Below are 15,171 nucleotides of genomic sequence, written 5' to 3' on the forward strand. Positions count from 1 at the left end.
AAAATGCAAGGATTCTGAGTAACAGAGAATCTCTGGCGGTCATCCGGGATTCATAGAACCGTAGTTACATACGTAACTTTCGTTCTATTTCATCCCTACTGACCGCCAGAGGGCGGTGCTGAAAGCACTGAATGACTAATACCAGCAATGTCACAAGGAATCCTGAGCACAAACCTCACTGAGGAGGCCCAGAAGACCCTTGTAAAAGAACCTGGTTAGAGGATGAGACAAGGCCACATTCACATTGTAAAATCTAGTGAACGTGCTCGGAGAAGCCCATGATGCAGCAGCAGATAGGTTCCAGTGGAAGTCCTCTCAAGGCTGCCCAGGAAGTGGAAACACTTCTGGGAGAGAGTGCCTTCACGCAGACTGGTCGGCGCCCTGCAGCGTAGATGTGACAGATGACATCCACAATAGGAGAGACGCTGTTTAGACAGAGGACAACATAATCTAGGGTCCCCATAACGCAAGAACAGGTCTGAGCATCTTATAGCAGCAGTGGCTGCAATATATGCCGCCAATGGCCTCACTGGGCACAGCAACTCAGAACTATCACCAGAGACGTAGGTTGAAAATGCGCCAATCTCAATGGTTGCTTACAAGGAGAATGAGAAAACACTGTAGGGACAAACTCCGGGTTTGGCCACAAGGTATCATCAGAACCATCTGAACTCCATCGGAGACATGATGGGCTGATAGAAGTCATGCAGCCCTCTTAGCTGAGACAATAGCCGACAAAAAGGCAGTCTTGCACGGCAACCACTTGAGGTCCACCTAAATCAAAGGCTCAAATGGAGGGTGGCATAGTGCACTGAGGACCAAGGACAGTGCACTATGCCACTAGTTCTGCAAGACAGGGGCTTGCAGAACTAGTGGCAGGTGCAGTCTACGAACACTACACACACACAAAAAAAAGAGAAACCAGATTATGGGTCCCCACTGTACAGCCATCAAGGTCAGCATAACTAGATGATATAGCCACTACATATACCTTAAGTGTCGAAGGAGAGCGGCCCTTATCAAGAAGAGACCGAAAAGACTCCAAAATAGTGTGTACCACACTGGCGACTGGATCATCAATACGGGCAGAACACCAAAGGGAAAAGAGACGCCATCTGTTTCCATATTGCTGACGAGTTGAGGTGCCTGACGGAACCTGAATACCCAGTCAGCTGCTATTCAAGCCTCCCAGTGGCCACACCCACAGCTGGAGGCGTTGAGGATCAGAATGCCATATCCAACCCCCCAACTGAGACAGTAAATTCCTCCTGGTCGGAAGACACAAAGAGACCTCTTGACTCAGATTCCATAGAAGTGGGAAGCATGGCCGTGCCGGCCAATCCTTTGGCCCTCCTCGAGAACTCTTTGAATAGTCGGCCAAATCAGGGAAAGGGGTGGAAAGGCATATAGGAGGACCCTGGGTCAATGATAGGCCAAGGTGTCCTGGACACTGGTCCAGGCCACAGGTGCACTGGCACTTGTGGCCCCTGTAAGGGAAAACCATAGAGGACAAAGGGATGACTCCTCTGTGGCAAACAGGTCGACCTCTGCCTCATCGAAAAGGTCCCAGATCAGGCGGACTATGTCGCTATGGAGGGACCACTCTCCCAGAGCTGCAAAGGGCGCAGTGGCAGCAGACCAAGGGTACAACCCCAGTAACCATGTCAGTTTGGTCAGCAGCTGCAGGAAGGCAATGCAAGGAAGCTGCCTGTCCAGCCTGAATTGACTCAGCTGGAGAATGTCATCCACCCTCTGGACAAATGGGTTGTCCAGAGGGTAGAATCCAGAAGCAACCCAAGAAAAGTGGTTGCCTGCGATGGAACCAGACAGCTCTTCAAGTTCATCTTGAGGCCCCACCGGGGCACATAAGCGAGCAGGCGACTCATATCGCGAGATGCATGTTCCCGAGACGGGGCGCAGAGAAGCCGATTGTCGAGGTATGGCAGAACCTACATGTTGTGGCACTGCAGAAGAGAGAGGGCTGCCTACACGCACCGAGTGAACACCCTCGGGGAAAGAGAGAGGCCAAATGGGAACGCACTGAACTGTCAGTGGCGACCCCGATAGGCAAACCTGAAAAAGCGGCGATGTTCCACTGTGATAGGTACATGAAAGTATGCATCTGTTCGGTCGATTGATGCAAGCCATTCTCCCTTAGTCACAGCCTGAAGAACCTTTGCTGTCGTGAGGATGAAAAAGGCAGGACCTTTAATACTGTTGAGTCCCCTGATATCCAAAATGGGATGAAATCCGCCTGTCCTTGTCAGCACGAGGAAATTAATATTATCCTCTGGGTTGCCGCAGAGGATCCACTGCCTCGATTGCACCCCCAGCCAGGAGGACCTTGTTCCAGGACTTGAGCTATCCCCGGGTCGGTGATGATGGTCAACCTGACCCAATGTGAGATGTGAGACCACCGGAACTGTAGCCAGTAACCATGGGTCAGAGTGGCAACCACCCACGGATCCACAGTGAAAGCAACCCTGTAAATAAGCTGCTGATGAGAAAAAAAAAATCTGATGGCTGGTCTGGTGGCCTCACTTCCTCTGCCCACAGCCTCTGGGGTCCTGGGGGTCCGGCGGCCAAGGTCTGTGGCCCGAGTGTGTCTGGTCGGTTGGCGGACCGGCTCACGAAAGTCCCTGCTGGGTACATCATGAGGGTAAGACCCACCAGGTCGAGCAGAAACCCAAGGCAGCGGCTGAATGCTGGGACCAGCTGATGGACACCTCAGATTACGAGGAGAGGACCTACCCCTGCTGAGGCCTGAAAGCTGTAGTCTAGTCCGCCATGCAGAAAGGGCAACCATGAAGTGCGGCAAGGAATTGCCAAGGAGGCCGGCATGTGCTCCGGCATTACGAGTTACAGAGGAAGCCATCTGTAATACAACATTGAGCCTGCGGGCACCGAACATCACGCAGGGCTTCATCCGGACACAATGAGCGAGGCAACTGTAGGTTTGACCGCAGTTGCCTCGCTCTGCCGGGCAACTGCAGAGCGAGTTGCACTAAACACTGGCATATTTAGTGTTCGTTCTAAACACTAAACATGCCAGTGTTTAGAACGAACACTGGCATGTGATCCAAGCCCGTCTTGACCGGCTCCTGTCTGTTGTTGAGTCACAGTAATACAGATAGCTACAAGAGATCTTTCTTGTCAACAGCCATCACAATTCACAATAACTGAAAAATTACATTTTGTTCGTTTGTAATCAATAAAGTATTTTTTTTTATTTTAATAGAATTTGAGTTTTGAATTAGTACAGTAATGTCTAATAACCAAAGCCAATAATTTTTTGTTTGGTATTTTTTCACCAGTGGCATCTTCTAGGTTGACTGTGGAGATTCCTCGTCTTCTGTATGGACCGGCTGAGGCTTAGAGTCCCACAGGTGTTTTACATCTAGTCAAAGGCCTCCACCTGTCCTCTAGTGGCATCTCAGAATTTAGGGTCCCCTTGAAACAAGTCTCAGCTTTGACTGTTTTCTTCCCAGGTGTGTCCTTTCATTTTCCATTTGCTTTGGATTTCAACCCAACAATATATTTTTTATAAATATTAGCATCCCATGGAAGAAATGCGTCCATTGTCTTATGCGACAATTTTGTGTTTAAGAACCAAAACTAGAAATGATGGCTCTTTAAAAATGACAATGTCCTATATTATATAAAAAAATTCTGTTTTTTTCCCCCTAGAATATGACACTTGTGGTTGGGGTTAGGCAAAAATGGCTCTTTGGCTTGTGAAGATACAGATCTGTGACAAGACCCATTGGATCAATAAATAAGAACTTGATAATCAAGAGACATAACCTGATTTAATTCTGATTACGTAGAACTTATCTGCAGCCATAAATGGCCAGAATAATATGGGATGCAGTAAAGAAACAACATACATATAAGAATTCCTTTCCATAGTGTCCACTCCTTTGTGAGCGTTCAGATGGTCCAGAGTAAAGCTCTAAATGCTCCTTTATTTCTCAAAGTGTTCACTTTATTTTGTCTTAAACATCCTGACAAGCCTTACAAAGCAAGTGTCAATTATTAATGAAAAACATACAACAGGTCTAGTGACATTAAAATAGTACATAACCCTCATTAAAAATGAAAATAAATAGAACCTTTTGGTTTAATATCAAAGGAAACTTCTACAAAACGGCAACTTCCAAGTTTCCAAACTAAGAACTATGTCTGCCTCATTTCTCCTCTAAACAATTTCAATATTTTCTATATCCGGTACATTCTCTAAAGCAGTGCCAGTTCAAAAAAAGCACAATTTAAGGCACAGTTGGATCATTTGCAGCAAACCGTCGCTGCAGCAAGCAAATGTAAAATATGAAAACTTTATGCACAATTTTACACAGCAAGAACTGAGTCCGATACTGTATTATCTGCATTAAAAACAAGTATCAGCTCATGTCATGTTTTAGGAATATAAAGGTGCAGCAGAAACAGGAGACTGGAAGCTTCCAATGCTTCAGATGCTTGCAGTGTGTGGGATACGTGGAGTTCAGGATCCTTCCATCAGAGTGCTGACATCATGGTTAGAGACGAGTCACACCGACTCTGGTGGAGCAGGAAGTTTAATCTAATCTAATCTAATCTAATCCTGTACTGTGAGTGTGGGTGAGGGGAGGAGTCAGGTGGTGCACTCTGCCCCTTTGGGCAGTCAGATGGAGCTAAAGAAATGATGGAGTTTTTCCCAACACGCTGGAATGCTGCTGTTGCATAATCTCAGGGTTTTCCTGCAGATGCACTCAGTCTGCTGACAGAAGCATCAGGATGTGTGCTCAGATCATCAGCCTCTCTCTCTCACAAAGATACACATACAGAGACACACACACACACTACGATGGAAAACTTGTGCTTCAGAAGGATTCCCATCTTCCAGTTGCCAGCATGGAGGCGGTGATAAACAGAAGTGAACAGTGACAGTGTTGCACTGAAAGCTTACATACATGACTCCACTGTGGCAATGAGCGATGGAAAAGAACAAAGATAACAATAAATACTCACTTTGCTTTGTTTTCAATTCTATGACACTTGAAATATAAAGTTGATGTTTTTAAAAACTCTGCACCACTGAACAGCTTGTGCTGCCGCCTCGCTGCGGGGCCACAGTTCTATGATACAAGGAGGGGCCCTCTCAGGAGAAGCCTGAGGAGTTGGGGCCCCCATGCTGCAGTGGGCAGGGAGCCGGGGTCTGGTGGAGGCTGTACGCCTTCAGGGGCGCACTGCAGCCCTGGGCCTGCGGGAAGCGCTGGTGGTACCGGTCCAGACGCAGATACTTGACTGTCACCAGCTTACCTGCACACAAACATCACTCTATAACACAGAGCCACACACACATAACTTAATGCATGTAACTCACCATCAAACCAGGAGCCATGCAGGGCTTTGAAGGCTTTTCCTGAGTGCTCTGCAGAAAGACACTTGACATAGACGCAGCCCTGCGGAAACACACAGTCAGAGCAGGAGAACCACAGAACCAACCCGCTTCAGAACCACAGAACCAACCCGACTCAATGACACCACACAGCTCACCTCTTTAGAGTTCTTATCAACAGAAATATGAACGATGCCGTCATTGTCACTGCATTTCTCCAGGATGGCTTCCTGGATGGCCAAGTCCCAGCTGTCACCAACCTCCCTGCGCGCGCGCACACGCACACGCACACACACACACACACACACACACACACACACTGAAAATCTGCACACAGGTTGGAGATGGAGAGCCTTCGGTAGTTCAATCATGGAGGTACTTACATGTCTGGATCAAACATGTTTCTGATCTTCAGACATGGAGTCAGACTGTTGGGCGGTGAATTCCTCCGATCTAGAGGGAATGCTGGAAAAAAACACAAACATGAGACCAGCATTCATTTCCTGGCTGTAAACCAGCCGCCATGCAGCGGTCTGCCGCACATCTGCTGCAGCTCTAAGACTTTGACAGAATCATTCTGGCAGCTGCCTGTCTCTGCATGCTCTCCACCTCTACAGGAAGTGACAACATGAGGGAAGGCAAACCCTGAGGAGGATGACAGGTTGATTCAAAATAACCATTTGTCCCAAGAGGGAAATTAATTGCTGTTGTAACTGAGATAATCCAAGTCAGGGTTTTATCCAGAAAACTTGCTAAGCCTGTTGGTCAGGCCGCCGAGTTTTTGTATTAAAAAATGTTGACAGGAAATGTAAAATATTACCAGGTAATTATGTTACTGGAAGACATTGTTGACAATGCTTAAACACACAACTAGAATCTTAAAAGCAACAAACAAAAAAAATACAATAAAATAAATAAATAAATAGCAGCAGCATGGTACCTTTCCCCTGCCACATCTTGGATTTGTCAGAGCTGAGGGGCGGCTGGATCCACCTCCACACCATGAAGTCTGCTCCCTTGATCTGCTGTGTCTCTGTCCGGATCCTGGACTCGTTAGCTGAGAGGAACTTCACGGCTCGCTCCCAAACCTTCTTCATCTTTCTCCTGAGGAGTAACTCGGTTAACCTGGTCTCTGGAGGCTGACAGACGCTTCCTGCTGCTGTTGGAACTCACCTATCCTGGGGTTGAACCAGGGAGTCTCTGACATGGGGGATGGGCAGGTAAGGCTCTAGGTCCCGGTTCTCTTGGCATGCCTCACCGTGGGTCCTTAACACATCTGGACCACAACAGTTTACACTGATTTCTGGTTTTTGCTTCAAGTTGTGATGTGACGTGTGCTGATCTTACCGATGATCCTCTCCACCATGTCGTACATCTGCCTCGTCTCCTCCTCCTCTCTCCTCCAGCGATACTTCACGTAGCAGATCACACTGCACACTAAGCCTACAACTGCAGACATGACGCTTTCATGTTAAGTTCACTCAGCAATACACCTGATACAAATAAGAATGTATTAAATACAGGGTGGGGGTTAGCCCAGATCCTGGTGGGAGTGGACTGTGGAAGCAGGGAATCTGTGAAGTAGAGCTGGACGATATAAGCGTTTCGTATCAGTCTATCGATAATTATTGATTTGTTTTGTTTTATATATGGAGCCAAGAGACACAGCCGAGTGTGGCGATGAGGGAGGGGTTAGTGGGCTGTGATCAGATTCACTACTGTCAGCTTATCCACTTTGTTGCTGTATTTATAAAATCTCTCAGGCCCCCTTTTTTCTTTTAAATAAGAGMTACTGACAAATCAAGAGTCTTTTTCTGTGTTGTTGGAGACTTTTATTGTGACATCACTGTGCAGCTTGGCACAACCTGTCTGTCCTGAGCTAGCAGCGAGAGCAGCCATTAGCCTCCATTAGCTTCCTTCTTCAGTCTGACAGTCATCAGTTCAAAGAAAATTTGCACCTAAATAGCTTATTTAGAAGGTCCATCAGTAACAAAAGTTGATTTGGGAGTGAGTTTCACTTTAAGAATACTTAAATTAGACATTCACATTTATGCTCTTATTTTGTAGAGGGTTATTTTGAGGAACAGTACTGTTTCCTCTCCTCATATTCTCCCCCCAATAACTAAAATAAGAAACAAACAAAATAAAACAGACAGTACAGAACTGGTGGTACAGGTTAGATACTTACTGTTCAGTACAGAACAGTAAGTAGAGCTCACTTAAAAATAAGTAGAGTTTCTGAGGGCTGTATAGAACCTATAAATTAAAATGTCAAAATTAAATGGGTGCTTGAAGGTTGTAGTCTTTCAACACAAGCCTTATTTAAGTCATTTAAAAAAGTTTGATGAAAAAAGGTTCGTCATATCCTCCTATAATATTCTTATATAACAATCCTAAAACATATAGTCCTCATGTTCTTCGGATGCGGTCCAGCAAATGACGTTTATTCTGTACCCAGAATGCATCACTGTAGAATGACAGCATGTAGTTCTACAATAAACAGTAAAAAATCTCCTGATGTCCAGTGTGCTTTCTGACCAAAACCCTACTGTGATTAATAAGTATGAATCAGCAACAGTTAGCTAAATGTGTCATCATTAGAGATGTGCCGATCAGGTTTTTTCCTGCCGATACCGATACCGATCACCGATACCGATCACATAATAATAATAATTATTTTTTATCATAAACACTACCGGTTACATTATGTGGAAAAAGGAACCATGAATTCACCTTAATTTAGACAAAAACTTGTTTTTAATAACTTTTTCCAAGAAGAAAACTAAACAAAACAGGCATTGTGCAAATTGTACTGCTATTGATACCATCTTTAACAGACTGAGAACATATGAAGGCTCTGAAGAGGCTAAATAATGCAAAGAGCCAAAATAAAACTTCTCAACATTGCCAAAAAGTTCAAGTATAAAACTTAACAATCAAAGGCAAATACAGGTTCCATTACAATGAACAATCCAGAGTTCCTGAATGAAAACTTCCTGATAGCATAGCGGCTAGCTGATTACTGCTAGTTCTGAGTGGCTGTTTCTGACTGAACGGAGTAATTATGCAGAGCAGGGAGGAGTCAGTTGCGCGATATGTCAGCTGTTTGGGATTCCCCTCTGCTCTTACGTCACCGCGCTTTCTGATTGGCTACCTGTCACATTCAGCAGGTCGTATTCTCGTTCCCAGACAGAAAAAAACCCCACAGGTTGCAATAAAAACTCCAAGACAACCCAAATTGGGTATTTTCAGGATTTAGCGGGAACACCAACACCGTTTTAGCACGAGCTTCCACTAAATATCATGTTGATATTAGTGGAACTAATATTTATGATTAGCACTTCAGGGTTATCATAGCTAGCTTATCGGTTAGCGGTACAGACCGCTGCTCCTATTGCTCCAGAGCTACATGTTTCAGATCTGATGTTACTTTTATAGCTTTGACCTTCCCTGCCCCTCCCAGAACTCCATGCGTTTGGGTCCACTCACCAACGGCAACGACCAGGACTTTGTTCATGACTGTGAGCAAAGCTCGACGAAAGCGGCAGGTGAACGGCATTCTGGGATGCGTGGATTCCAACCAAGAGATCTCAGACACATCCGTCACTAGGTCGTCAGCTAGCTCCCCGCTCAACCTGGAAACACACAAGTTCACACCAAAAATACTTTATCTGTTGTGGTTACAGTATGAAATGATTGCCTGTGCAGCTATTGTTTCCATGGTTTCCAGAGCTTCTTTTACAGATACAGGACATGTGTCACTTATAAGAGATTAAAGAACAGACCAGCTACACCTGACTGATGCATGTTGTACAGTAACAATCTCTCCTAGCAAAATTCTTTATACCCCTGGCAGATTTAGATTAAAGCTTATTCTCATTCAACTAATAAGTTGGTTTCTAATATGTAATGAGACCGGCATCTCTCAAAAGATAAAATAGTAATTTGTATGGCATTACCATCAGTTAAAATGATTAATCCTGGACTGGATTATTCTTGATTGAATCTCAGGTTGTGATCACTACCACGTTCATTTCAGTGTAGCAGAGCTGCTGTTAACAGAAGTCCATTATCATTAGCAAAGGATGACAGTCTCCGTACGTCAGTACATTTTTCCAGAGAAAATATGATCGCCAACATGATGGATGAGGAACATGATGATGAAAAAACAAACAAGGCTTATTCTTATTCTTTATGTGAATAAGCTCAACATTTAGGTTCCTTATTTTGAAATAGACAAAGGAGATGTTCATATCTGTCATGCTGGAGCTGATACGTCTGCCTTTGTTTACATTTCACTTGGTGGCATAAAATAAAGACCAGACTCTCTGACTTATGGAAAATTTTGGATTATAATAGTCAATTAAATATTCGGTCCTTAACAGAAGAAGGGAGATGTTCCTTAAAAGCCCACCGCTAATAAGAATTAATTTTATTTATAATGTTCTTTATACCAAATTGAGATCTCAAAGGGCACATTCACACACCGATGGTGGTAAACTACTGGATTATAGTCATGGCTGCCCTGGGCAGTCTGTCAGAAGCCAGGCTGCAAACAATGAGTGCTGAGCAGGTATCGTAACGCCATTACCCCCTTATATATTCTTTTAATACAACTTTAAACATCAACATACATTTATACCAACAAGCAGTCCATGATGGATAAAGATGAGTTTCTATAGCAACAGTCATGTGAACATTTTCTCCCCATCCTCACCTTATACCGACATCCTGGCCAGCTCGAATGATCCACTCTAGAGAGACGTCAATGAAGTCTTTAAAGTCTCCATCCTGAGCCTTAAAAACACACACATTTAAAACCAAGACGATTGAGTCCATCCCAGGTCGAACTCTGATGGTTTCCAAATGTAAGCTTCTGATGCTCAACCAGGGCAAAATCTGACCCCAAGTCAGCGTCTGATTCATGTCACCTACCAGTAAATAATGTGTGACCTGCTCTCTGGACAGACTCCTGCTAGCATACTGCTGCTCTCCACAGTCATGATGACCTGTGAAGCAATGCCAGAGTTACATCACTGAGTAACTGCTTACAGTAGAGTACATTCTTTACAAGGAGTTCATATAGTAACAGCTGATTCTTATAGGAGGCAGCATGAGTCATGGTTAATAAATCCTAAACTGGAACTGAAAACTTTGTTCTGAACAGAACTCAGGATTCATGGGACATTACTGTTGTGGAGTCAAAGTGTTGGGACAGATTTTAAAAGCACTGGCTGTCTGTGTGTTATGGAGCATGTGTTCATATGAAGCTCAAACTGAACAATCAGTCCATATCTACCAGCAACGATGGCCAGGTGATCATGGAGGCTGAGCAGCAGCTTTAGGATCACGTCTTTTTCTGTCTTACTCTGAGAAAAACAAACAAACAAAAAAAAACAACACTTGGTTACCATAGCAGCATACCATACAGAACTTTGTAACATTAGCTCTGTACCGACATGCCTATGACACAAACTGATCCTGAACATCAGCAGTGTTAAGATTTGGAGCCAGAGGTTAAAAGAGCTCTTGGCTAGGTCAGCTGGAGGTGGCGGTGGTCCGACCAATCAGACGATTTTACACTTAGACACGTAAAAACAATGCAATAGCAAAGCCTGCTTGAGCACAATGTTTGGTAGGATTCAATAAATCGGCCATGATTTCCTTAAGTTTGTCAGATCAGCAATCAATATTTGTATGAGAAACTGATCTGTGCTGGAAAAGGACTGAAAACCAGCCCTGCCATGACGGAAACCCCCCTTGCTCTCCCCAGGTCACGCCTCAACATGCTGTTAACATCAGTCTATGAGGCAAACTGAGCTACTACAGTTGCTGAGTTTACTAAGGCAAACTCAACAACTTTGTCGCCATATTTAGCAACTTTTCAGAAAACAAAGTCAGTCATGTTTTTTGAAGATCAGTAATCAGCCAGAAAATTACAATCAGTGCAAACTTAGATGTGACGTTTTGTTGTGCATTCATAGTTTGTACATTAATATATTTGACCTATCGGATGGACTAACTGCCATTCACACATCTAATGTACATTTTTTGTGGTAGGTCATATTTAATAAGTTAAAAACAACACAAAAAAACAATCAAATATTAAAAAGTTAATCTTTACTTTTTAACATTGTGAATGTCTGAAGATGAATGTATGTCATAAAGGAACAAATTATACTTACATATGAGGAGTCAAAGTTGCTGCCAAACGGGTGACTCTTAACTACAGCAAAGAGACAAACAAGGATTAATGAAGATAAAAAGATTAAATCAAAAGTTAACCAGAACTTTTTAAAATGTGTTCAGAATAAAAGCAACTCTTGTAAATGTTTATGGAAACTTTTTACGCGACAAGAAACGTTTGATCACTAAGCAGGTGAGCCCAGATCCAGTCCAGCCTCCAGCTGCTCCCTCTGAGAGCCATCGAATCCTCCTTCACATCATCAAAAACTGATCAAAAGTCATTTGAAGATCAAATAAACACAAAAGGCAGTTTAAAGACGATTCCTTTGTTAGGAGAAAGCATCTATCCAAACCACCCTGGACCTGAAGGAAGACAGAATGACTCTCCTTGTTAAGACATAATTTCAGTTTCATCTCACCAGAGTAGCGGTTCTCAATGTGGGCGGTGCCGCCCCCCAGGGGGCGTTCAGAGGACGGCAGGGGGCGCTGGCGGACATTTTTTCAAAAGGGGGGCGCTGGGATTCCTTTGGGGGGGCGTTTGGTCGAAGGTAAACTTTACACTTTAAATGCACAACAATGCCAGTTTAGACTTTGAGCAACTTGCTGAAACTGTATTGTGTAACATTAAATCATGCTTGGCTGCAACTGTATCGATGGCAGCTCTTCTTCTATTCAGTGTTAGCTTCTGGCGCAGCTTCGCTCCTGCTACTGGTAGCTTCACTGCATCAGTTCAGCGTTACACTGGCTGATGACGTTGCTGTGATTCACTTTGTCTGGTATTTTTTTACATATGTTTTGGCAGTTCTGTGATCATGTCAAAGCAGCAACTTATATTAAAAAGTGTTTTATTTCCATTTGTAGGCTGCCCGCTTCCATGGAAGGACAACAGAAAATCGCTCTTATAAACATGTAATTACTAAAATCACGATACCGTGACTTTGTATCCCTCTGACAAATGGACCCATTTAAATAAAGAAATCCCTCCTTGGGTGATACCACGATAGAGAGCGTTGATTTTATAGCGTTAACACCGGTGCTGTAAGTGGTCCGGTATGAAACGGTTGTGATAGAACAACGGTACCACAGCACTTTCAAATTTCAATAATCAGAATGCCAAAATTGTTTCCGATGTTTTTAAAGGTTTATGTCAGTCTGACATTTCCCCATCGATACGCTTCTGACCGCTGCAGGGGGTTTAAAAAACAAACAAAACAAAAAAACGACGCGCACATTGCGCAAAACTCTGAAACAGGAGAAGTGGGACATAAAACGGAGCGACGAACTAGATGTGAATTATGGCATAAAAACAGAGAATCTGACGCTGAAAAATGAAAAATCAACACATGATGTGAAACATGACGATTAGGCAATTATTTTTGATAAATACAGAAGCAAGCATAAAAATCAAAACATCTACAATAGTAGATAGTAACTTTAATAATAAAATAATAGTCCGTGCAAAGTAACCTACAAATTCTTTGGTGGGGGGCGGTGAGTGACCTGGATAAAGGCTAGGGGGGCGCTGGCACAAAAAAGGTTGAGAAACACTGAGCTAGAGCCTGAAGCATCAATTCAACAGAACTTGAGAGACATGACCAACACCATCAACAAAGAGTCAACATTCAGATTTTACATTATGTCGAGATACAAGAGCTTTCTACTCCAGATGAAGTATTGCCGATGAAAACTTTACAGAACGTCACTTTAAACGATGCTCATAAACCTGACAGAGAGGCAGAAGAAGGAGAATCATTGGAAGAAGAGCTGAAGATTCATCCAGCGAAGCAGCAGCAAGCAGTTATTCAGATCTTTGTTAGCTGTAAGCTATAAATCAGTCACACAATACAATACCAAACAGTGGACATATATTATATACAAGTTTCACTTTTGGAACTGAAAAAATACAGAAAAAGAAATTACTTTTAAGTATTCCTGTTGACATATATTTGTGGTATAGTTCATAAACTAAACCACTTTTTCATTTTAAATTTACCTTAATCTTTGTGACTGCAAAGTGTTCTTGCCCTGTGATTATGAATCCATATGTCTGTTAACATCAATAAGTTTTATGTATTTATGTAAATGCCCTGCCTCGTGTAATAACTGGATTTTATTGTTGGATCTCACCAGCTGCTGGCAAAACAAAAAGCTGCGGTGATTACTAACTGCAGCCAGTAATCCTGGTATATTTTAAATTCAAATCTCTTTCACTCCAGCTAGTAATGTGTCCCTCTCTAAAGGATGGAGATGGGCCAACATGAAACATTTGAGATACTTACTGACACCATCCCCCGCCGGGGATCCCGAGCCCCTCATGCGGATGTACATGAGGCCGAGCAGGAGGAAAAAGAGGCAGGCTGCGGTGAGCAGGAACATGGACAGGTAGTGCGCGCTGAAGCTTCCGGAGGAAGGTTGCTCCTCTCTTTTAAACTGCAGCAGCAGCTCATCCTCTGGGGCAGTTGGCTTCTTCTTCTGGGTTCCCGGGCCGTATGCGTGGTTCGGGACGGGGCTGTGATTAGAGTAGCCCCCCTGAGGGCTCAGGGTCGGGCTGTAGGAACCGCGGTAGCGCGGTCTCAGCGCGACGCTGGCCATGTTGCTGCCGGACGCCCCCTCCTCGCTGTTAATATGGTTGTTTTCTCCGGTCTTACTCTGGTGGTCCTCGCCGAGGGACACGTAGATCGGCTTCCTGGGAAGCATGTGGCTCCGTAAGCCTCCCGATGCGTCCAGGTCTCCTTTCTTCCCTCTCTCCTCATACTCCTCTCTGCCGCCTGCCATGGCTCTGTTCCCAAGCGGATTAAGCGTACAGTTTTTCCCTCCGGTCCGGGACCCTCCGCCGTCTACATGCGAAGAAAATGGTCCGCTTGTGTAAATCCGTCGCAGCTCCAAACACCTTCGGTCTCGCTCTGGGCCTCCAGGGCCCCCAGCTTCCTCCTCGTCCGAGTCTGAGTACTCTCCGGCTAGTTTGCTAGTGTTCAGGCGAGCGGCGCTGCGACCATTAACCGGGTGGGAATTCTGCACTTCATCACTAACGTCTTCGTCCCTGGATTCAGGATCATGCATAGATCTTTTACCAGTTTCCCAACCCAGCGAGGCACTTGTCTGTCCGTCTGGGTTCGGGAATGAATTGCTTTTCAGAGCAGTCCCAACGCCATACTGCTTCTTGTTAGCCTCGTTAAGAGGCGTAGCTGCTCTAATCTTCAGCTGTTGTTGTTGTTGAAGGTGTGGGCTTCGGCTGGGTCTTTTCATGTGATCCAGGTTCTTTCTTTTCAGTGGCGTTTCCGCGTCAGATTCGTCAGAGCTGAAGCCGAGAACAGAGGACTTTAGGCCCGGTCTCCTACCGGAGCTCAGGCGCCTGACGTCATGTCTAACTGGCCTTGGTGCCCCAGTGCTGCTGCTGCTGCTCGTCCCGCTGACTCGGCCTTTACCCCGCTGCTGCTGCTGCTGCTCCTCGCGAAACTTCTTCAGTTTCTTTAAATACACCGGACGTGTGTTTTCTGTGACTGGGCCAGGAGTGTAACCGAAGCACTTCAACTGGGAAAAAAGCTCCTCATCTGTTAACTGCGTCGACGCCATCTTTGGAGAGGAAAAAAATGTCTGAAACGTTCTTC

The 15,171-nt window shown here is 44.6% G+C and overlaps 1 protein-coding gene across 1 annotated transcript; it reads right to left on the reverse strand.

Moving 5' to 3' along the window:
- Nucleotides 1-3,945: 3,945 nt before the first annotated feature.
- lemd3 (LEM domain containing 3) lies at nt 3,946-15,171 on the reverse strand. The gene is made up of 13 exons (XM_008401549.2): nt 13,843-15,171; nt 11,563-11,603; nt 10,677-10,746; nt 10,313-10,386; nt 10,095-10,174; nt 8,867-9,012; nt 6,725-6,826; nt 6,551-6,653; nt 6,318-6,481; nt 5,761-5,842; nt 5,536-5,641; nt 5,363-5,441; nt 3,946-5,298 (listed from the first exon to the last, which is right to left on the reverse strand). Exons 1-13 carry the CDS (start codon nt 15,134-15,136, stop codon nt 5,138-5,140), a joined length of 2,502 nt encoding a protein of 833 aa, XP_008399771.1. The 5' UTR covers nt 15,137-15,171; the 3' UTR covers nt 3,946-5,137.

This window comes from Poecilia reticulata, linkage group LG23, assembly GCF_000633615.1.
Source record: "Poecilia reticulata strain Guanapo linkage group LG23, Guppy_female_1.0+MT, whole genome shotgun sequence".
Taxonomy (NCBI): domain Eukaryota; kingdom Metazoa; phylum Chordata; class Actinopteri; order Cyprinodontiformes; family Poeciliidae; genus Poecilia; species Poecilia reticulata.